Source organism: Protomyctophum parallelum (genome assembly GCF_964188405.1).
Source record: "Protomyctophum parallelum genome assembly, chromosome: 14".
NCBI lineage: Eukaryota > Metazoa > Chordata > Actinopteri > Myctophiformes > Myctophidae > Protomyctophum > Protomyctophum parallelum.
In genome coordinates, this window is record NC_139709.1 from 16579776 (window position 1) to 16604244 (window position 24469).

Below are 24469 nucleotides of genomic sequence, written 5' to 3' on the forward strand. Positions count from 1 at the left end.
GGCACAGGCGCAGGTAAAAGGCTTCTGCTAAATCATGGAGAAAAGTTTTCTCACACCAGACATTTGATTTCTCTCATGTTTATTGGTTCTGTCTTCGATGTAGGAATCTCTGTAGCATCGAGCGGTACTGTGACCAGACGAACACGTGGGAATATGTGGGGAGGATCCCTGAAGGCCGCTGCTCTATCGGTGTCTCTCTCTGGCTGAATAAAGATGTATACAATCCTGTATAAATACAATGTTTATGCGTATATGCTTTCTTGGCAGCTCATTTTTGTTTTTTTCAGGGGAGGTGAGCACTTCAAACCCTGGATTTATTGCACCTTTCTTTACATGCTTTATGTGATGCTCTTCACTGTGTGAGGTTATTCTCTGTATTAAACGCCTTCTTGTTTTTTGTCTAGCTGTGAACTTGTGTTTATATTTTGAGACAGTGAGGGACATGTTGAAATGTTTGATACATGTTTAATACAGTAATTATCTTCTGAGAGTGTATTGTCTTTGTCTATTCTTATATACACATACACAGGAGTTGGTTGAATGGAGTCAAGTTCAACTTTTATTGACAACAGCAACTATGCATGATTAATACACAACAACTTTATTGTCACATGATCTCACATAAGTTCACAGGTGTAAAAGACTGGTGGAATAATGTTTTGTACAAAGTTCCAGCTGTCAAGAAAGTCATAGAGAGTAGATTAAGAAGAAATAAGAGAAACAAAGTTGGATAACTAGAAGACAAAATACCCAAATATACTGTATAAAAAATATAATAAGAATTAGCTTTTTGTGGGAGTAGAGAGACATTTGCAGAAGACAAATGGCAGCAGATACAGATTTACAGTATCTTGTCCAAGGTGAGACATGACTTGGCAGCAGATATCAAAATAAGGACAGTAGTTATTGTAATGATTAAAAGGTGACCATCTCTAAGGCATCTAGTCTCCATATAATCCCTTTTGGGTGGTGGGTGAGGGTCCATTGCGAGTTCAGAATATTGTGTGCTGTGTGTGTGTGTGTGACATGCAAAGCTAGGCAACAGTGTGTGTTGTGTGATGTCAAACCGGAGCTTTGGTCAGCCTATATAAGGCATAGATGCGTATTATGATCACTATGACATCACTTCTTGGAAGAAAGACTCTATGCTTCCTCACCACGTTGGCTCCCTTTCTCTCTTCTTCCTCCTCGTGTGGTGTCCTCTCTTTACCTGTTATGAATCTCCAGAGGATTGGGAAGACGTGTTTGGCAGGAGAGCCTGTCCCGCCTTCCTCACCTTCTCCAACGCCGCCTACGTGACCGGAACCACTGTGGAACTGCCCTGTTACTGCAAACCACGAGAGGTCCTTGAGGTGGTGTGGTTTTACAAGAAGCACGGGGACAGCTGGGAGGAGACGAGGGCCCTGACGGACCACCATGGCACCAGTGTGCTGGACTCCAGCGGGCTCCTCCACAGCAGCGACCTGAGGAGCAGGTTCTCCATCCGTCTCTTCAGCCTGCTGATCTTCAACGCGGGGCCACAGGACTCCGGCCTCTATGTGTGTGGCTCCGCCCACAAAGACTACTTCTTCGGTTATGACCTGGACATCCAGGAAGTGAGAACGATGAGGTTTACGTCGAGCATCAGTAGCGTAGCAGTAAGTGCGAGACGGAGCGTCAGCGGGAGACGCAGCTCTAACGCTCCCTTGTACCAGGTGTTCACCAGCTACCAGGCCTGGTCTGTGTGTGACCGCTGTGGCTTAAAAGGAGAACAGGTGCGTGCGGGGCTCTGCTATGTGTATTCCCAGTACCTGCATGTGCGTTACAGACGAGCCAATCAGACAGCTGCCTCCTGTGGTTCCGGAGCGGTGCCCAGTGCCTTTGGCCTATCGGAGCACAGTATGGGCGGGGCCAAGATGCAGATCAGGCAGTGTCATGCGCCCTGCCCGCCTCAGGCTCCCTCCTCTCAGAGAATTCTCAACCTGACGAGGTTTCTCGGATACGGTTCAACCTCTCACAACGAAGCGCTGCCGGTCTTCCACCTCAAACACCCGGCCGGGCAGAACCTGGTCCTGGGCTGTCCGGGGTCACGACCCAACATGGTCGTAGCATGGGACCGTGAATCTAAGCCAATCTACCGCTCCGAACACTCGGTGGGGAGGGTCATTATAGACACAGGCCATCTTCTGGTCTTCACACCAGCCACCGCCGAAGACTCGGGTACCTACTACTGCTGGCTACAGGGTCGTCAGGCTGCAGAGATCCATTTGTTGGTCGACACCCATTTGGGGAAGGGTCTGGGCGTGACATCACACCCCGACTTCCAATCGAGTCTCTGGTTGGTGCTGATATCGTATGTTACCATGACAATGGTGTTCAGTGTGTTGGTGTTGGGGAGGGCTGGATTTGGACACTTACCTCAGGAGCATCAGACATTTTTTAACAAAGTAGGCAGAAAACAGGTGTCAAGGGTCAAGTCTGTTCAGAAATTCCTGTTAAACTGCTATAGGCCAAATCAGTTGGCAGCCCGTGGGCAACATCCTGACGGGAAGCAACCTGCGGATTAAGATTTGTTTCCTCTGACCACGAAGCAAAAGCAGTGTGAGAAGACATTTCCAGTGTTGCATCGGTCATTGTACCACGATGTCCGCCCATAGATTTTTCAGGAGCAGATGCACGCACATATCAATTAAGAACAACCCTTAAGTTCACACCTCAACATAGTTTATAGTTTAGATTGCCGAGTGCAGAGTGTACACCAGCTTGTATTAACATGGCCTAGATGCATATCAATGCATTTCGAGCAGTATTATTCATCAGCCTTATTTCTAGACGAACAGGACACGTGATATTGTTATTACTTGCGCAAGCAGAGCGCGCAAGTAATAGTTTTCGTTTTCGTATGTCGCCCTTTGATGTGTATGCGCCTTGCCAGTGTATGACGTAATGACTACTTGTGCTTGATATGGCAGTGGTGTCAGATTACATACTGTACATGTATACATAGGGGCATTACCTTCAATCCTCCCGACACTAAAACATATCGTCACCATCGAAAACCAATTACACCCTGGCATTGGGTCCTTTAATCCACATCTTTATTATGTCATCATTGAGAGCCAGTTGTACCAGTTAGTTATACACTGACGTCATATGCTGCTACGGTACATATGCCTCAAACGGGGCATACGCAAAGTAACCACAGTATACCGCTAATCAATTTACAAATTACATAGAGGCATATGTATATGCCTCTATGTATATGTCAGCTTGCGCACTAGTAAATGGCCTACTTGTGTGCAACAAGCAAGTAGGCACTCGACAGAGTGCAGTTCTAGTAGACTATGTTGTATGTAATGTCTATTTAGTTATAGGTTAACGAATGTTCTGGACACTTGATTTTATATTGTGAAAATGTCCATGGACATTTCACCTGGGAATACCTGTTTACAAACATTCAAACATTGTGATCTACTGCCTCTTTACCTGTTGAACTACCATGGTCGTGAACTGTATACACAAATGATGAGATTCAAAATTGGAGTAATTTCCCATAATTGATTAAAATAACGCTATTTATCTGTGTCCATCTGTCTCTCTTTGGTTATCCTATACTGTATATGCCCTAATATTGAGATGACTGATGTCATAGATGACTTGACGTCATCACTGGCCTCCGAGTACTCTATTAACAGGTACCGCGTAGAGGCATTGTTTTCATTTCTCAGTGGCTGTCTTTGAGGTTATCGTCGTGAGGTGGAATAATGGCGACTATTAGAGCTCTGGTCAGCTTGTCTTTTGGAGGCGCCGTTGGCTTCATGTTCCTCATGCTTGGATGTGTGTACTACAACTATTGGCCCCTGTTTCTTCTCATCTTCTACGCCCTCTCTCCAATCCCTTATTGCATCTCACAGAGAATGGTCGATGACATGGACACACCCAATAATGCCTGTAAAGAGCTGGCTATATTCTTCACCACAGGGCTCGTGGTCTCGGCCTTTGCCCTGCCCACCATTCTCGCTAGAGCCAGAGTAATCCCCTGGGCGTCGTATGCGCTTCTGTTGACGAGTAACATAGTCATCTTCCTGACTATACTGGGGTTCTTTTTCATCTTCGGATCCGATGATGACTTCATTTAGTGCCTTTATCCAGTGATTATCAACCTTTTGAACTTTGAGGACTCCCGGTTTGATATGCATTAGGCCACAGACCCCCATTTGATAGCATCATCTCTGGGACCCCAATCTACACTGTGAAATCCTACAAATGGAACCAAAAAGACCAGATGCGATGCTTTGTAAGCTAGTAGATCGGACCCCCTCCCCTCTACAAGAGGCTGCATGACACTCGAGTTGGCCATCTGATGATACAGGAAAGAAGGACCCCCTAAAAAAAACATGAAGATGACATATATAGATACAAGGTCTATGGGCTCTTGTTGAGTGGTGCAGCCACTCCAATACACAGCTTTGTGTGTCTATCTGTCTGTTTGAGCACGGAATGTCGACTTGAGCACGGAATGTCTGTGATATGTTGTTGACATCATCAGACGTTATCATTGTGATGAAAGGCACCACTCACTTCCTTGGCTTATGTGGTCAGTACGTTTTTTTTTTGCTTTGCTCAGTCAATGGAGAGTATGCGCATGCACAGAGTGATTGGCAAATCGAGTGGCCATCGAGTATGAGTGGCAAAGTGAGTTTAACGTTGTTTAATGCAATCAGATAGGACTTCTCTGTTTGGATGTATGGGCTGTCAAGGCCAGAAAGTCGTTTTTTCTGACATGGTTTGTCCTGCAAAGTTTTGTTTTTTGAGGGGCACTACAGCCCATCCAACATCTACCTTTGTGTGTTCTGCCTGTGACCTGTGTGGCCAAGTCAATGGCAAATTACTTTATGTGACATCTTTGTGTGACGCCATGTGGATCAATAAAAGGCACCCCTCACTTCACACAAGTGGGATTTTTGTATGGTGTATACTGTTGTGTACTACTGTTTATTATAGATGGCATCACTTTAAACAAATGTCAGCATTTAAAACCAATTTAAGATCTAACATTTTAAAATGTTCGTCTCAATGTGTCGCTTTGCGAACTTGTAGATCAGCTTTTCACTTGTTTTGTTTGACAGTTTTGTATGACTAAGTAAGGAAGGCATTTAATCTGCAAAAAAATAATACACAAATACATGGAGATGAGGTTTCTACCCCGACAACAGTAAAATGCTTTCTTTTTTCCAGATGAAAAGTGCAGCACAATATTGTGTGAATATTTTGTTCACCACTCCTTTTTTGTGAAGCAATATTGACAATTAGAATTTAAACATTTCCTTCTGTGACATACAATAAACCCACATGTAGTTCCAGTCAGAACTTCCTCCAGAAAGTGATAAGGAAATATAAAAAGGGTTTTTATTACAATTATTATAAAATAAGCTATTTTAATCTATAACCTTTGCCATTATAAATAATAAAAGGCACACAATGCTCCCCTTATCTCTTATACTGAGTAAGACAGTTAAGTGGAGATTAAACATGCAGTTCCCTGGCCACCTATGTATAAAGTATATACCTTGACCTATATAAATAATCCTTTTCATATTTAATATAACTTTCTGTGAAATGTCATTAGAAAAGTCGTATTGTTTTTGTTACACTGAATCACATGTATTTTTGTTCCAAAGTTTAATAAAGTCAGAAATTGTTACTTCAGAGATTTACTCAACTCATAGACATAGAGGGACATCACTCAGAATGTCCATTTTGTAACATCAAACACATGTAGCCACTGTCAACAGATGACCTCTCGGAGCTACAGAGACTAGGGGGGGGGGGGGACGATGATTTACAATGTCCCTATCGAGCTCAAGCAAGTGAGTCGCCTTGGCAATTGTGCCACCGACGGGGCCGAAAAACGAGTGCACCTTTCAAGGGGCACTAGCCCTTCCAACGCCTGACTCCGTCCGTGTTCCGTCCGTGATGTCATGTGTGTGGCCCAAGTCTACGGACTTTTTATGACGAAAAGTGTTCCCTACAAACTTTCAGGCCAAGTCAATATCAAACAGAAACGTCGTCGTCACGCGACGCACCCCATGACTTCATCATCATACATGATCATCATGTCAAAAGGTGCCCCTCACTTCACACAAGTGTGATATGGGCATAATAAACAACTTGAGAGGCTATTTTTGGAGTGTTGCTATCAGTCAAAGTCTGTCTTTTTGACAGAGATAGCACAGCCTCCAAATACTGTTTAGATTTTCAAGGACATATGACATGGGTCACACCTCCACCTGACAGACAGCCTTATAAATGGAGGCTCCCGAGGCTGCACAGTGCACACACAGTACAGGAACATGATGGAGTCAAGACTGATGTTCGTGTTTGGGGTGATTTTAGCTTTAGTGGTTGAGGGTAAGTCACAATATTCCAAATGCTACTATAGCATCCAGTCACTAGTGTTTATATTCTCTGTGAGTATAAGGACTTTAACAATGCAAATAATGTAAATGATGTACATTATAGTATGTAGACTACACTTTTGGCTAGGATTTTGACTAGGACAAATTGTAATGAGATACATATCTTGAAATATAATTTCTACTAGTATGAATGAAGTTATAGATAGCTGTAATAGGCATTTTGACTAGTGAAAATGCCGTTTTAAAATTTTAGTCAAAATGTAATTACAGATACTTTATGACTAGTAAGAATACAATTTGTACTAGGAGAAATGCTATTTGCGATATCTAAAATAGAATTGTAGATACTAGTCAACGGAGCCTTTTTAAGTTAAAATGGCATCTTATTTACCAGATATATATATTGTTCCTATAGCTATAATACTAAAATTGCATATCTGAAATTACATTTGTACTAGTCAAAATATGAATTGCAGATATCCATAATTCGATTTGTACTAGTCACAATGTATTTTTGGATATACAAAATGTAGCCTAATTCTGGATAGGCCTACCTGGAATGTTTTTTTAATTTTGGATATCTGAAATGGTAGTTTCTCCTAGTAGGAATTGCATTTTAGATATATGAAATTGTAGTTTGTCCTAGTAAGAATTGAATTATAGATATCCAGAATGCAGTTATGGATATCCAAAACTAAAAGCCCCATACACATGAATGGAAAAAGTGATGTCATACTCATTTCTCCTAGGAAGAATGACATTATGGATATCTGAAATGACAATTGTGTAATTCTCTAGCTTTTATTGAGAAAAATCGGTTTGAGGGAAAAGGAAGTTCCGACCGGTTCATGAACAAAATGGAATGGTGTAGCCTACAGGCAAAAGTAATTAAGTATTAAATCGTTCTGACAGAAACACGCTGGTGAGCCTTTATGCATGCAGGCTTGTGTGTGCCATGCAAGAAACTGATCGAGAATGCCAGGTGGAGGTGGTCGTGTATAAATACAACTCTTGATTGGTTTCAGGGAGGAGCTGTAGGTAATCAGAATGATTGAATCGGGTGACTGACTGTGAGTGTGAGATGATATCAGCCAAAGTGGAGGCGATTGCTTAGGGCGGGGAGGAGATTGTTCTCCGGTTTAGGTCTTCCCTCCTGAACCTGCGTTGTTCCAACTTCACTAAGTATACAATGATAAAATGACCTAAAAATAATTTTCAGAGAGGCCAACCACACCAGGCCAGAACACATGGCAAGCTTATAGAAAGGGGTTATGGTTGTGATGTTAGAATATGACACTAGGTGGCGGTATTAAACCAGGCTGGAAATTTGTAGCCAAAACAGACAATGCTAGACCTCAACACATGACTGTAAAATGGGAAAAAAGTGTAGTAGCTCCAGAGTATTCCATTAGTCAATGTTAGCATTAGGTTTCTGTAATATGAATACAATGTGGACGCCACTCATTATTGTGCCTTTAGATTAGAAGGATTTTCAAAGGCACCCTTCCTGTGTGTGTGTGTGTGTGTGTGTGTGTGTGTGTGTGTGTGTGTGTGTGTGTGTGTGTGTGTGTGTGTGTGTGTGTGTGTGTGTGTGTGTGTGTGTGTGTGTGCACATACGTGCATGAGTCTGTCTGTCTGTCTGTCTGTCTGTCTGTCTGTCTGTCTGTCTGTCTGTCTGTCTGTCTGTCTGTCTGTCTGTCTGTCTGTCTGTCTGTCTGTCTGTCTGTCTGTTTGACTATACCTATATTTCACATTCTTTCTAGCCTGCCCCAGCCTGTGTGATTGGTCTAGAGTAGCAGAACTTCTTCTCATTAAAAATTACTGCCGTAAACAGTTGGTGGATCCTAGGTGCGTGCCCGCCCCTTCCTCCTCCCATCCCTGATAGAACACAGCGGCGACCACTAACGTCACCAAATTTGGAGCGACGCCCCTCTGTAATGTTATTGGTTAGCGAAATACAAGGTTCACTCCCACTCCTAAGCCACTTTCCTGTCTCATTTACCCAGGCTTTTCTTCTTCTTTTGAAAACAAAACACATGCGGTCCCCGAGGCTACATTCTTTCTGATAGTAGCATAACAACACTGGGTCCACTCAGATGCGATGTGGTCAATGCGGGCCACATGAAACTACTGTAGGCTACTGTATGTCTATGGCGCTTACACCTCTTGCATGGACTTTTTGAACCCTGGGCTGAAAGGTCAATAATAGACAATTTACTAAAATGTGTATAGGTTAACGCTCAAATACTGTATGTGGGCCCTCAGACTATACAAACAAGGCCCTCCCTACTCCTACTACTGTAAATGGCATTTGACAAAAAGGACACTTTTTTACATGCAAATAAAATGTATTTAATATTGTATCACATCTCCCACACTGACCTGAGAGTAAAGCCTGATTTATACGTCATCGTGTCACATTGTTACGATACCGAAAATAACCAACCTATAAGCTCATACAATGCATAGCAATGCGATTTGTTGTGTGCTTGTAGATCGACTATTTGCGGCAGTGACAAGACAAGATATGCGACTGCTGCATGTCTTATAGATGGAGATTATGTTTATGTGTTTCTTTGAAGCTGTCAGTGTCATAGCAGTGAATGTCTCATGAGTGTTGTTGCTATTTAAACAATATGGCATATCCATTGCTAATTGGGAAAGGAACCACCAAGAGATACATAATGAAAATGTGGGGATGCCAATTGGTTTGCAAACTAGAAGGCTTGTGATTGGAGGATCATTCATTTGTGTTCCCAGACTGGATGAGAACATCTCTTCATTATGAAGGTATCCTGGAGCAATGTCCCTAACCATCACAATATGACCACTTTGGTGAAAAAAATAGACAATTTTCCAACAAATTGTGCTTGGGTACTTGAGCCTTTACTGTGGCTGCCCATAAGCTCTGGATTGAACGCCCCATACCTATGTCTGGCCCCTCACTCTGTTTTTAAAACTCGTCTTGAAACACTTTTTTATTACAAAGCTTTTTATTTAATCCAGAGTGATTGCTTGAGTTCATATTTTATGCTTATTTCTGACTCGTGTTTCTTGTACTCTTATTGTGTCTCTTCAACATTTTCTGTAGAGCACTTTGGTCAACTCTGTTTTTTGGGGGGCTTTTCTGCCTTTATTTGATAGTGACAAAGTAAGCTGGCAGGAAATGGGGGGAGAGAGAGATGAGGAGTGACACGGGATCGGGAGTCGAACCCTCAACACGCTGTCAGGCTGGATTTGCAGCCTACTGTAGGTGCCCGGCCTGGGCCTGGGCCAACTCTGTTGTTTTTAAATGTGCTCTATAAATAAAATTGGATTGGATTGGATACAGGCTTGCATTGTTAATTTGGTGGATGTCCTTCAGATGTGATATCAGGTAGTTTTGTAAATTAATCATCATTGAAGCATCACAAATTTAAGTCATGATGATTGTCTTTGCTGTACAAGAACCTTGTACGGCACATGTCCTTCTTTTGCTTTGAATTTCATTTATAGGATCATTTACTTTTATTTCAGTTAATGCATGGGTAAATTTTTGGCCCTTAATGAATACAATGTTAACGACATACACATTTTAATTAAATTATTTAATGTCTTGATTTATTATTCAATTTTCATTCTTGTCCATGCCTATTATAATGGAAATATTTAATTTGTTAAATTCACAGATCCATGCGTAATGATATAACTATGCAATAAGTAATAAGCACGATAATGCCTTTGACACAGATTTGGCTTCGTTCAATCTCACAATGCCACAGTTTTGCATGTTTTACATTTTGGCAGTATCTTGACCTCAAGGGCACCGTGTTGGAATGAAATTATGAGCATGAAGCCCATGTTAAATAATTACAGCAGTTTTAGTGCATGGTGCCATTTTTTAATAGACTTGGACATGTGTGTAACAGACAGCACAATGTGGTGACCAACTGACCATGATGTATAGTTATATATAATTAACTTTGATCCTGTCAACTCCCAGCCGGCAATGTACAACATGAGTATTGCAGCTGCCATCTAACAGGCCATTTACTATCATGATAACCATTTACTATTACAGGTAATTAATTAATTATCTGAGTCCAACTCGACAAATGTCTTCTAAATCAGCTTTCTGAAAAACGTATGTTCCTATATCAGTGGTTCTCAATCCTTTTCATGTCAAGGACCCCTCAATTAATTTGGCCGCCGACCCCCATATAAAAAATCCAGGGACCCCCAGACGCAAATATTTGTAATTATATCTGCTACTTTTGATACTACATTTGTGTGACGCTGTAGTATGATCAAGTAGGGCATTCATTTACAAAAAAAAGGTTAAGAATAAGGCCATAACTATGAATGGTTAGAGCCCGCCTGCAAGGCAAAGGTCCCAGGTTTGATTCAAGACCTAAGCAAGTGTCAAACTAAAGTATTACTAACTACTAGTAACAAAAGTAAAAAAAAAAAATATTTAGTGGAGTAATAGTACAATATTTGTCTCTGAGATCTAGTGGAGTAGAAGTAAAATCATAAAAAATGTAAAGCAATCCAGTAAAGGTTCACGGTGGCACAGTCGGTAGTGCTGTCGCCTCACAGCTAGTCGGAATAACGTGTTCCTTCCACGCGCTATGTCCGGCCGGGGAAACTCTCCCGTCAGGTGAAAAGAAGCAGCTTGGACTCCTCATGCATAGATGCATAGACGGAAGCATGAGGTCAGTCCGCTGCCCCCTCCCCCCCCCCCCCCCAGGTTGGCAGAGGAAGTGTAGCGCCCAGGATTACATTCGATAATTGACACTGGGTGAAAAAATGGTTTACAAAATCGTGGGATATTTTTTTTTAAAAAGCCCTTTTTGCTGACATAAATAATGAAAGGTTCGACTGAGCCAAATATGTGATTTATTAAAATAAATACATAAATAAGCTCTCACCTTGATGCCAAAATCAGAGGTCTTAGCTGGTTATCTGTACCATTTTGTGATATCAAAAATAATAATAAGCTGATTAAGAATGTTTGTAGTCATGAAATGTTTCTGCTATACCGAGACTTGGCAATAGATGTCACTATAATATCAACTGCCACAGCCCGCACAGAAAGAGACACATCATTTACATAGATGCAATGTTTATATTGTAGATACTTTATATATTTATTTTACAATGGAACTGATTCATCATACAAGATGACCCCAAAAAAAGCACACAATACAATTCATAAAATCAACAAACCCATAAAACATGATTGTCACTTACCCAGAGTCACAAAAAGTACATACCATGAATAAATAATCTACAGAAATATGTACAATATGCACAACGAGAATCAAATGGAAGTGCAAATAAAGCTTTGGATCCCTGTACAGGAAATAAGGGTAAGCGAATGTAGACTGTGTCAGCTGTCCCCAATATCTGATGCAATAATAATAATATTAATCTTGACGTCATCATTGTACAGGACATTTAATAACATTTAGGCTTTGGGTCCTGCTTTGAAGGAACCCTTCATAATGACGACGTTATTCAAAAAACATGATGGAGAGAGAGAGAGAGTAAAAATGAAACACGTTACATTACGTACAGCGTTATCGCATTCCATTGAAAATAATTAATGCTCATCGTCCTTTGAGGATCAAGGCAAAAACCACAGGCGACAGAGAGAGACAGAGAGAGAGAGACAGAGAGAGAGAGAGACAGAGAGAGAGGGATCCAGAGAAGAGACAACTCACTGCAGAGGGAAAAAAATGTGTTCCCGTTGGGAGTCCTCAGCTGGCACATTGACCATCACTGGCTGAAATATTAACATGGTACGTACAATTACGGCCTTTTCCCACCTAGAGCCATAAGCCGGAGTTATACTCACTTGCGCACAGGTGCCGTGCGCTGAAAATAGCCGATAGACAAGCTTGTCGATCGGCTATTTTTGTCAGACATGTCGATCGGATATTTTCGGCGTGTAGCACGGCGCACAACACACGTATAAATCAGGCAACAGATGATCAATAACAACAAGACAGCTGGTCAAGAGAGTCAGGTACTGTGTGTGTTTGTGCGCGTGCGTGCGTGCGTGCCTTTCCGTTGGGTTTCGATGGTGACAAAATAGACGCAAACAGACACGCAGTGTGAACTGCAGCCCTCAGCATCGTCCCCAAAACCTTACATCTTTGATAAAAGTTCTTCTGGACAGGTTTTGGCCACTTCTTTGTTACCCAGAGTTCAAGTACTCCAGTGCCACTTCATAGCAGAATTTGTACTGGTCCTGGGAAATGGAAAAATAAAAACAGATGTTACCGTACTGACAATTCCCTTTATTTGTGTTTCCTCATGAGGAATAGATACTGTACAGTACCTCTACGTTGTGAAAACCAGGAACAAGTATGCAAACGGCCTATACATGTCTCACTGTCTCAGAAACATCAATAGTCCTGCCTGGTGTATTTATTTCTATAAAAGATGATTTGTAAGTATGGCTTTCGTAGTCTTGCATACAGTAGCCTGGGTGTCGTCTGGTGACGCATTTCAATATTTGGGCAAGAATAGCCTCAAACAAACCTACGTACACTGCTTTGTAAACAATGATATCAACATGCCAGTATGATGGACCGCCCTGATGTACAGTATTTGCATTGGTTCTGCAGTGCAGTTATCTTTTTCATTTCAAAATTGTTTCCATCCAGTTCTACCCCCAGCATTGAATTTAGACGTCACCACACGTATTTGGAGGCAGAGATCTCTGATCGTCTGGCTCACAGAAGTGTGGCATTCATATTGATTTTAGTACCAAAGTACGGGACAAATTATTCAAGGAAAATCATTGGTATGTGCAAAGCACCTAAAGCAGTATCCACAGCCATTAATTTGGTTGACAAGTCGCTGAACCCTAAATGACTGTGGGCAATGTTTTAAGGTTCCAGCCCAGGTATACCTTTGTTAGAAGATTGTCCTCCATTCTGGTCACTGAAAGACGTGCAAACTGTTCGATAGGGACGTGGTGAGGCATAAGTAAAGTCTGATCGGCTCTGTTGTTCTGATGTGCAGTGCCCACCAAAAAGTTTAAAAGAAAAGCACAAAAACTTTTTTGTGCGCCAGTCACCCGTGTAACATCGACTCAGCTCCATAGAAGAATCAATAGATTTCTGGTGACTGGCCGGCCAAGTAGAAGACTGTGAACGCTGCCCTCAGTGGACAATGTACACTAACAACTGATCTGTAGTGGTGGAAAGTAACTAAGTACATTTACATAAAATAATTGTACCATATTTTCATTAGTGAGGACCAATTATATGAAGATAGGCTGAAAATGGGTGACATCCATATTCAAATGTTTAAAAGAATAAGCCGATCTACAAGCTCACAATTAACACTTGTAGACAGACACTGACAAAAAATGAAACCTGTATAGTTTATACAGGGACACGTTAGTCTGCATGCCTAAGCTAGGTAATACGCTGTCAGTCAGCTGATTGTATCAATCAGCCTCGCTTCCTATTTCTCATTCGCATCTCAGCTGATCGATAGTCACACATACTCAAACTCCAATCAGAAGTCAGGCTCAAACATAGCGGTTCCTTTAAATACGGCTTTGCATTCACTTCACCTGTGCTTGTCTTGCTGCTGCCTCACATCCGCTGATGCTTAGCTGCCTCCTCCACCCCAGCCTCAGAGAGCGCGGAGCCTTTAACGCCAAGTTTAACTGTATACCATTTGTTGCAATAAATGGTCACTCTACTTTGACGTGAGTGTTTCCTGTCTAAACTAAATAAAAAATAAAAAATCCCATGATTAAAACTATTACTAAATATACTGACTAAAATGTTATGGAGGGACTAGTGGAGAAGAGATCTAATGATGACTAAATTAAATCGTATTCAAAAGACTATCTAAAACTAAATGAAAAACAACACTAGTAAGTGTAATAATGTTGCTCACCAGGAGGTCGACCATGTTGGGTTTGTTGTTCCTCAACGTCTTGACGGCGTGGAAGGCGTCGACGGAGCGCTGGTGCTGCAGCATCTCACACACGATGCTGATGGCACAGAAGGTCCCACTGCGCCCCCCGCCGTTTCTGTAGTCACACACACACACACACACACACACACACACACACACACACACACACACACACACACACACACACACACACACACACACACACACACACACACAGTGTTAGTGCTGAGTGGCTAGACTGACTGAGGACTTTCTACTGCGCTAAACAACTGCAGACAGAGAGCTGGCGCACAACTAGAAATCAATTCTCGCTGCCGTGAAGTTTTAATTATAATTAAGGCTGTGTCTTAGAAGAATAGGTGTAAAGAAATTAAATGAAGACTGGTTAACTGAATAGTTATCTTACTGGCAGTGAGCACAATAAAGACTGTTTAACTGAATAGTTCAAAAACATAATGTGAAAAACATTAGTGGAAGTAGTGGTACTAAGTTATCCTACTGGCAGTGAGCACACAAACACACAAAGACAGACCCTCTTATAGACGGCTGGTCTCCGTACCCAGTAAAAGCAAAAGTGTATGAAAGATCCACTCTTTTGACATAGTACACGTTTTGAGCCACTAGGTGGGGATGTTTCTTCTTTAATAATTCCATCAGCAAGCTCATGGATTGGGGAGAGCATCTTGAGTACTCAAAAGTGAGTTTGTGAGTAACTTGTAGACAGCAGACTGCTGTGAGTTTACATCATGGCCATTCTGGGAGACGTGCAGACAGAAGTCATGATGTTGGGAGTGTTGGCGGAGTGTGGCAAACTCCACACAGCCCAGTGCGCCGTGGGATTGGTTTCAGTGTAACTGACAGACAGTATGCTCCGATGTTTGTTTCACAGAAAATGACAGAGAGACAGACGGAGAGCTGGGAGTGAAAGTGTCAAGCTACATTCCCACAGGACAAGGATGTGATAAAAATAATCATGTCGCATGAAATAGCGGGAAGTAGAAGATCACTCTGTTCCCGCGTTCATAGACTCCACACAATGTCCTCAGGCTCAGTGGTCCACTTCTTCAAATATAAAGCTGGACGCAGCGTCAAGAAATCCAGTGCGAGTGCTATATTGGCGACTGCGAATTGGCGACACACCATGAGAAAGACACTTTTGGTTGGTGACTTTGGTCACACTCGACATTTGTGGACAAGACATGTTCTTTAGCACGTCGCTCGCTTCTGCAAAACTCACTTGAGTTGAACATTCTTCAATGCGTGGCTCTGGACATTTTAATGGGCACGTCTTGTGTGAATGCACCCTATTAGAGGGTAACTGCACAGTAAAATACTCAGTTATATTTAATACATTTGTCTCCCAACTACAAAAGTGTACAAATTTAACCAAAGTGGGTAATTTACTGTGTGTGAAATACAATGGTACACGATCGGTTTGACAGCAGATGATGGTATGGTAGTGTATTTTTGGTGTGCGTGCGGCCGTGCAAGTGCGTGTGTGTATGCATGTGCATGTGCGTGTGCGTGTGTGTGTGTGTGTGTGTGTGTGTGTGTATGCGTGTGTGTGTGTGTGTGTGTGTGTGTGTGTGTGTGTGTGTGTGTGTGTGTGTGTGTGTGTGTGTGCGTGTGTGTGTGTGTGTGTGTGTGTGTGTGTGTGTGTGTGTGTGTGTGTGTGTGTGTGTGTGTGTGTGCGTGTGTGTGTGTGTGTGTGTGTGTGTGTGCGTGTGTGTGTGTAAACGTACAGACAGTGCACCACGGTGCGTCCTTCCCCGCCATCGTACTCCTCCTGCCACTTGTCCACCTGTCTGATGAGCTTGAGGAAGGAGCGCTTGGACATGGGCGTGTCCCTGTACATGGGCCAGCCCAGGAACTGGAACTGCTGCACCATGCGGTAGCCATCCTGAGGCTGGCGGTGGGGGAGGGGGAGGGGGGGGGGGGGGGGGGGGGATTGAGAGAGAGATGTTTTGGTGCACCATGAGGATATTGGAAGTATAGCCCCCCAAATAATTGTCAAGACACTTAGATTGTAATGATAATATAACCATTTTGGGGGTTTTTTTTAAAAGAAGAAAAAATAGTTTTCTGAAAAACGTATGTTTCTATATCAGGGGTGCTCAAACTTGTCCATGACAAGGACCCCCAAAATTAGTTGTATGTATTTGGCCGCGGACCCCCATCTCAAAATATCTTTGTTCCAGGGACCCCCCAGAAGCAAATATTTAAGTAAAAAAAATTATAAACATTCAAAGATGTGCACAGTACACATAAACACAAAACAAAAAACTAAATGGAGCTTGTAGAGCTTGTAGATGTAGCTGTGAACACTTTTTGGAGTGGGCCCTGATCCAGAAGAGGCTGAGAACCACTGGTTTAGAGTAAAGTATCTTAGTGAGGTATACAGTATGTTCCCAGAAGCATCTTCCAGTGCAAGTTTGGGCCTGGCTACTTCCATCCATCACTCTTTCATTCTAGGAGGGTGTCTGGAAAGGTGCTGTACTGTTTCGGGCGATGTGAGATTGGTGTTATGTCTTGCTGACATGTGCCTTTAATTACAAGCACGCACGCACGCACGCGCACACACACACACACACACACACACACACACACACACACACACACACACACACACACACACACACACACACACACACACACACACACACACACACACAACTAAGCCCAACATTGTGACAACAACCAGGACAAGAGAGAGATAACAGCGACAAGTAATTGGAGAGATGCGTTGAGTTGATAGATGGGTACTGATCGACAGCTTGATAGATGACTACTGTTAGTCCCAGGCAAGGACGGACAGACAGGTAATCAAAGATACAGACTCTGTCCATTCGTCACACAGACACACCAAACTATCAATAACACTTGTCGATGATCTGATTTGATAACGCTGAGTTTCACTTAACAGGCTTTAATATCTTATATTTCATCTGGCAGAATAAAGGAGGGGAGGAGAATTGGGGCCCTCAAATCAAATCGCTTTTGGTCCGATGCCGATTCTGATGTCGGAGGAGTCCTAGACCACCGATTACCAATGTTTTAGCCGATATATTGGCAACATTATCTAATCAATTTGTTTTTATATGAAATATGAATTACACACATAAACTGAAATTTATTTTGTTCAACAAAAAATTGCCAATGAATCTATAAGCTCACAGTCAAAACACATCCCATTACGACATTGTAATATTTTACATGCCCACTTGCCCAGGGTCGTCAGCTTGAAAGTACTTCAAAACCGGGACATAAATCAGACTCGTAATTGCCAAAACCGGTATAATCAAAAAAGTCAAAAAAGTGTTGATATATCTGCCAGAACGATATATTGGTCGGGTCTACCATAGTTTATAGATTTAATTGTGGGGATGATGAACAGTTGGGGGTCCGTGGGTGGGATATACTGCATGTCATCACAGGGCACTGGATTCTAAGCAGACCCATCATTTCATTTCAATAGACTATCCTGATGCCCCAGCGGGCCAAAGATTATGCAGTTATGAATCATCTTTCAGTTTATTACATTAGTACTTATTAGTAGGCTACAATAATTTTCTAATCAATTACATAATTAATAATTGAGCAATATAATTGTCTGTCAACTCTATAACACGTGTTATAGAGGCTGTTGACTGATTCTGACCTGCCCTTTTCCTTGAAATGGAAAAAGTTAGAAAACCACCGTGTTAGAAGAACCCACAATACCATTCGCTCAGTTTAACTCAGTTCAGCTAAGTTCATACATTTTTCAGTAGGGTGAATTGAGTCTCCAATAGCTTGTAACGTTTGAGACTTGGACAGTAATACTTTTGTCCATCCATTGTGAAATGGATGGATCATTTCAGGAATAGAATGACCCTGTCGCCATAGCTGCTGGGCTCACAAAGTCATGAAAGAGGGCTTTGATGTAGCCTATTAATAAACTCCACGTCCATGCGAAGGGAATTTTAACTTTGCAGTGTGCAGGACAATGAAGAGTGAATGCTAGGAGAGGCAATGACATGGAACTGGAGGTATGTGATGGATTAGGACCTACAATGTCACAAATTAAGCTTTAACCACTTAGGCCCTATTTTGTCATACTGTAAGATGGCGTCACACAACAAAAATAGTCGGTCTGCAAGCTCACAACACATCGCGATGCAATGCGCTTTGAAAGTCTTTTTACATTTCTGAAATGTTTGGATTTTATATTTTTACCCATAGTAGGGACGCAAGGTTGAAAGTGGTTAAAAAACAACAACTCTATAATCTCATGACTCAAATTCTAATGAGAGCGCAAAATCTGTCTTGGAAGAGCCACCCATCAACTAATCTAATATACCACAACATTCCCTGTGTTTCTACACTACTAGTCCGTACACAGTTTGCCGGGCCACTGCTACAGAGCTGACAATGAGGTTATATCTTCCCTTCTTCTCTGGAATCCTGCCTCAAAACAGACCAGAGGTAGAAAACTGTCGTTCCCTCATTGCTAGGGACACATGCATCAGTAAGCATTAACTGGACATGGCAATGAAGGACCGGAAAGTCTGGCGTGGCATTGTGAAAATCCATGATCTCGACCGCGGTTGAAAAATGATGATGATGATAATCTCATAAACAGTCTGTCTGGCGCGCGGCACATACCCGAGCAGCGTTATAGATGCGGAATATTCTGCTGATGATGTCTTCTTCCAGGTCGGCAGAGACAAACTCCACCTGGATGGGTCCGTGACGGTGGACGCCGTTCTCTGGCCAGTACTGTGGACACAACTAAAACAAACAGGCACGGACACAAACAAGCATACAGTACACACACGCCCAACAAACACAGGTATGCACGTACATATGCACAAAGACACACGTGCACACACCCAGACACAGAGGGAGCGGGAGAGAAAAGGAGAAAGATGGAGAGAAAAAGAAGACAAAAAAACAGAGAGGAGGTAAGTTGATCCGCTAGTTGTGATTCCTTCTACCAAACAGTTTCACAGTTCAACTGAAACCAGTGACAAGAGTTTGATCTCTTTAAGATCATTACTTAGAGCATTTGGGGGATTCAAAGACAACTGCTATATTTTATTCAGGGTCAGGAAAGAGCAGCAAAGTGCTTGAGATGGAGAGGCAGACTCTGAATTCAATGTCAAGCATTGATCTGTGATACAGAAGGAACGGCGGAATCTTTTTTAACGTTTGAACTTTGAACACACTTCAAAACCAACACATACTGTAAGAGACTTTTGCTAATTGATGGAGCCCCTTTGTTTTGTCTTCACCGGAATGTCAAACTGAGAAATGTTTGGTCAAAAATCCTTGGCTGATCTTTAAAAAAACAAAACATAAATCAGGTTTCTTTTTTTTCTCTGCTTTTATTTCAGTTCTAGGGAAAATCTGTCTATGTGAAAGACTGTGTGATCAAAAGCGGCTTTTTAAAAAGCTCTCACTCATGCCCTTGGTGTATTATTGACTTTGCTTTGGCAAAAGCTTTGAAACAGTGCAGGGGAGAGCGGGAAGCCCCAGGGACCCTCTCCTAAGAGCGCCGAAAAATCTCCCCCGTTTCCCGCTCGCCTCAGGAGGACAAACCCAGTTAAAAACATCCACCTGCAGAGCACAGTCAAACATCACAGGACTCTAAAGGCTAAATTAAGTGTCACGCCACGCTGCTCCGCTCAACAAAAATTACGCATTTTCATTTGTATATTTGCTGTTTTCATCAAATGTTCACCTACAGTATTACACATGACATGCCCAGAATAGGGACATGGAATAGGTTTGTGTGGTGAAATCAGACCAACACTAATGGAGCCCATGGAGAGACAGAGGGGGCTGTGTACTGTATAGGAGCAGGGCTACGGAACTGAAGGTTATGTGAACCATACACAGGAACACAAACTCGCATCGTTAACGCCGCCTGGGTGGAACGCAAGTAAGCACGCACACGGCAGTACAATCCAGAGTGTTAAGTAACACTCTGGCTGTGCAGCCATGCAAAAACATATGGTATGCACCGTTTGCACACATGGACTCAGACAGGTTCAAGACTCACTGCCAGGGGCACCGTGAGGGAGCAGACCCTGAATGATTCAGAGGGCCGAGACAGGAGGGCCCCGGAACACGGCAGGCTAAACCACTTGGCAGAGGTGAAGCTCGCCGATGGCAAGAACACAGAATATTTCATCCAATTCCTTGTGTATTTTAAAGGTGCACGTTGTAGCATCTTGCCGCTTGTCGCTAGTACTAACAACTTGCACAAAGATGTGTTTACAATCAATCCCATAACCGGGAGGACTGTGGCGGCTGTTTAGAATAGATCCCACAACCCAGAGGGACAGGCACATTGTAATTGGCTGGAATAATTTCAGGACGTTTCGTGCTATACTTCAAGGGACTGATCCTGTTCAGCAGGGTTAAATGGTGCAACAAGTGTTGTAACAATTGCAACAATGTTAAAGCAACATACGATCTGGGGAGTAAAAATAGGAATAACCTTTATTACATAGATTAGTCTCTTCTTGTTGTTCCCTTTTTTCCTTTTTTGTATATATATTTTTATTTATTATTTATTATTATTATTATTATTTTGCCAAAAACGTGTAAAATTATTGAAAATACTTGCACGCATTGCACACACACAAACACAAGAACTTGCTTTCTTTGAGAGCCGATCGCAACTTCCACATCTAAAAAAAACAAAAACAAAGGTGCTGGTGGAGGAAAGCTATAATATAATATCTAGCTCCCTCGCCTGCTATAACCTCCCTCTCTCCCTCACTCCCTCTCCACCTGTGCTGCTGCCTTGGCTGGCTACAGTGAGAATATTGAATGAAAAGGCTCATGCATCCATCCATCCATCCATCCATCCATCTATCCATCCATCTATCTATCCATTCAGCCAGCCAGCCAGTCACGTCAGCGAGACAGTCACCAGAGGGAAAGGGGATTTGGTGGGGAAGAGAAGCCCGGCTTCAGGCTTTGATCCCTGGGTGTTATGACAGAGCCTGAGGCTGAGAAACCAGGAGCAGCAGTGCCTTCTCCTCCTCCTCCACAGGCCTGCCTATCCGTCTGACTCCGTTTCATGGCAACTCCTCTCTCTTCCCTAGCTCCTTCCTTCCGTTCCAACGTCTTCGTAACTCATTCCACATATAGACTGCTGCTCCTTTCTCTCTCTCTCCGCTCTCACCCTCTCTCTCTGTCTGGCCAGGAATAAGGACTTATAGAGGAACACACAAAAGCAATCTTTTTTTTCCTTCTTCCCCTGAATCTAATTCACACACTGTGCCCTTGTGTGACTTTATTAGATACAGAGCTCTGATGAAAGGGAGTACTTCATAATATGTTATCGGTTTGGGAGGCCATTTCCTAGGATATTCTCTCTGGGGGTTTGTGTGTGTGTGTGTGTGTGTGTGTGTGTGTGTGTGTGTGTGTGTGTGTGTGTGTGTGTGTGTGTGTGTGTGTGTGTGTGTGTGTGTGTGTGTGTGTGTGTGTGCGTGCGTGCGTGTGCGTGTGTGGCGTGCATTTGTGTGCACGTGCTGAATGGTAGTTCACTTTTATCAGCTTGAAAGCACACATAAACCCATACATGCACACAGTATGTATTACATACATATAGTATGATTTATGTGTGTAGTTTATGTGGAAAATGCTGCCCCTTGTGGCATCTTATTTTGGAGGCTCCAGTAACCATCTGGTGTCGAAGCCATGGGGAAATCATTATCCATGCCAAAAACAGCCTGGCCCAATCAGTGTCCTTGCAGAAATATAGGCATGGGACTGTGGGTAGGGATGACAAAAATCAACAATAGCGAAGGACTTGTCCCATTCCTGTCGAAGTACCTTTTATTCTTAAAATGCCTTCGCTAAAATAACACAATTCTGTCATCATATCATGTCAGACTAGCCTGCAGTAGGGATATTCTGTTGACAAGAAGTCGACATAATAATATAGTTTTTTATAGTACACTATATGTGCATGTGTGACTGTGTACTCCATGGATGTGTGCTGGGATAGTCAAAAAGGTGAATGTTTTTCTAAATAGTAAAGGCAAAGAGGTTTATGGATAAGGGGTTTAGCACTGACGAAAATATGGCCCATGCCACAAAAAGTGCCATTTAGAATTCTTACATTTTTGGTAGATATCACGGTCCGATATCATAGTTCCAATCCATCTGCGTGCGTATGTGTGGGATGTGTGCGTAACGCGTGTGTATACCAGGTCGGGTTTACCTGCGCAGGGTCCACGTCGTTGAGCATGACTATGGAGGTGCAGTGGTAATCCAGGACCAGTCTCCAGAAGTCCTTCACTGTGTTCGGCAGCGGGTGCTGGGTCACTATGAACGCAGACGGCTGCTTATAACTCTGATGGACACACAAATATATATATAGACAAAGTCAGAGAGTGAGCTGTAGAGAGGACAGAGAATAATATACAGTGAGTGAGAGAGAGAGAGAGAGAGAGAGAGAGAGAGAGAGAAATGCAGACAGACAGACATTCAAAAAAACAAGAAAATATGTTTAAAAGTCACCGCTGAATGCACATAATGTATTTTTCTATTTCAGTCCGGTAGCCTTGCTGAGAATAAACCTCAGGATGATTCAGAAATGACCTCCATCATTTGACCTGTTTGTTACAGAGCGCTGTTTTCTAATGGAGATTCCGTGTCTTTTGGAAAGTGCATTAGGACGCTGAGCTTCTGACGTGCCTTCTGGACGCTTGTCTGCTTGCCTCCGGCTGGCCGGGGGTTTAGCTGCGCCGTGGTCTGTCTGACTCACAGTCTGGGTCTCCATTTACCTTCTGACCCAAACCTGGACCACAGCTGAGCTCGGAGCTTGTTTCATAGACCTTGCCACGAGCTGTGGCATAAATGATTCATGTTTATTTGTTTTCTACTTCTACGTTTTTCTGTATGCTCATGCAGATTTAGGAATGAATATATAGCTACATACCGGTAATACATTTCACAAATCAAGGGATTCAAGGAAGGAGAATACATTTGAAACTGTCAAGTCAGCTTGAAACGTCATTTCACGGTGCACAATACTCCACTTTTGAAACACTTTTTCATAAAATGGCCTTTAACTAGAGTTTTTCTTCATCTTTTTTTTCTCAGATCTTTTCATTGTCTCTTCTATGCTCCTATTTATTGACTGCATTGCATACAGTATATTTTTACTTTAGTTGTTAAATGACTGCAAAGCACTTTATTAAAACTTGTTTTTTGAAAAGTTAAATATAAAAGTATAATAATAATAATTATTATTATTATTTCCATATAACAGCTATAGTCCCCTGTTTCTTAACGTCAGGTCTGGGGACCACCAGGTGTCCAAGATGGACTGTTATGAGCGTGAGTGTTCAAATGGAACCAAATAGATCCATCAAGAGTTTAACAATAAAAACAAATACATTTGATATAATAATAAGAAAAAGTTATCAAATGGACGTCCGTGGCTTAATGCATGTAATCAGGTGCTTCTAATGAAAATGTTTGAGAGTCGCTGAGCTAGCCCATTAAAAAGGAGTAAGCATCTTAGCGTTGGCTATTCAAAAAGCAGATTTGAACAATTTTAGAAAAAATGTGGTGTGAGAACTACTGATTTAGAAGGCATTCGGCCTCAGGTCATATTTAGTCATCTGAAATGTTTCAGATGTTCGTTTTTTGTCTCACAAGCGACGCGTTAGTCTGGTATATAGTAGTCATAGTCGAAATTACGAAATCAACACTGGTCTTAACGGAGAAAAGTCCTACATCCATAAGGGCAGCGTTGATGTAGTTGGAGCTCTCTCCGTCTATGGTGATGAGGAAGGGAAGGCAGCGGTCGGGGGGCAGGACGTCCATACAGCGGTTCTTCTCGTGGTTCCTGGGCAGCAGGGCGATGCTGCAGTCCTCCACCCGCAACGTGGGAGTCACCATGTTCAGAGTCTAACACAGGAAGCAGAGCAGGGACAAACACCTTACAACATGAGCCGTTTAGAGGTCTAGCACTTTGCGTGTGTGTCTAGCACTTTGAGGTTGGTTCCAATATAAAGTGTGCTACAAAAATATATTATCTTTGGTCCCGGGGGGAGGGGTGGGTGGGATTGTTTGTTCCTTGCTTTTGCTGTTATGTGTTGTGTGTGTTTTGTTTTCTTTAGTCATTAATGGTGTTA

General features: G+C 42.5%; 3 protein-coding genes across 12 annotated transcripts in view; 2 read left to right on the forward strand and 1 right to left on the reverse strand.

Moving 5' to 3' along the window:
- Positions 1-1145: 1145 nt before the first annotated feature.
- Positions 1146-2921, forward strand: LOC310871146 (Ig-like V-type domain-containing protein FAM187A; the record flags this gene model as incomplete). Its single annotated transcript, XM_083782635.1, has 2 exons — positions 1146-2317; positions 2915-2921. 2 exons carry the CDS (start codon positions 1146-1148, stop codon positions 2919-2921), a joined length of 1179 nt encoding a protein of 392 aa, XP_083638761.1.
- An 822-nt stretch (positions 2922-3743) lies between these two features.
- On the forward strand, positions 3744-4118 carry LOC310871147 (leptin receptor overlapping transcript-like 1; the record flags this gene model as incomplete). The annotated part of the gene is made up of 1 exon (XM_083782636.1): positions 3744-4118. The coding sequence occupies one exon, from the start codon at positions 3744-3746 to the stop codon at positions 4116-4118; it is 375 nt and encodes a 124-aa protein (XP_083638762.1).
- Positions 4119-11541: 7423 nt separating this feature from the next.
- The window catches only part of LOC310870755 (receptor-type tyrosine-protein phosphatase mu), a 255299-nt gene continuing 242371 nt past the window's right edge, over positions 11542-24469 (reverse strand). For 9 of the 10 annotated variants that reach the window (XM_083782041.1, XM_083782049.1, XM_083782048.1 and 6 more), the window contains 6 exons: positions 24069-24242; positions 22546-22677; positions 18969-19094; positions 16067-16230; positions 14304-14439; positions 11542-12633 (listed from right to left, as the gene is read on the reverse strand). In XM_083782041.1, the coding sequence (XP_083638167.1) occupies positions 12580-12633; positions 14304-14439; positions 16067-16230; positions 18969-19094; positions 22546-22677; positions 24069-24242 (786 nt within the window). In that variant the 3' untranslated portion in view covers positions 11542-12579. The remainder of the gene's footprint in view (positions 12634-14303; positions 14440-16066; positions 16231-18968; positions 19095-22545; positions 22678-24068; positions 24243-24469) is intronic. The other variant, XM_083782045.1, reaches the window with a different exon arrangement.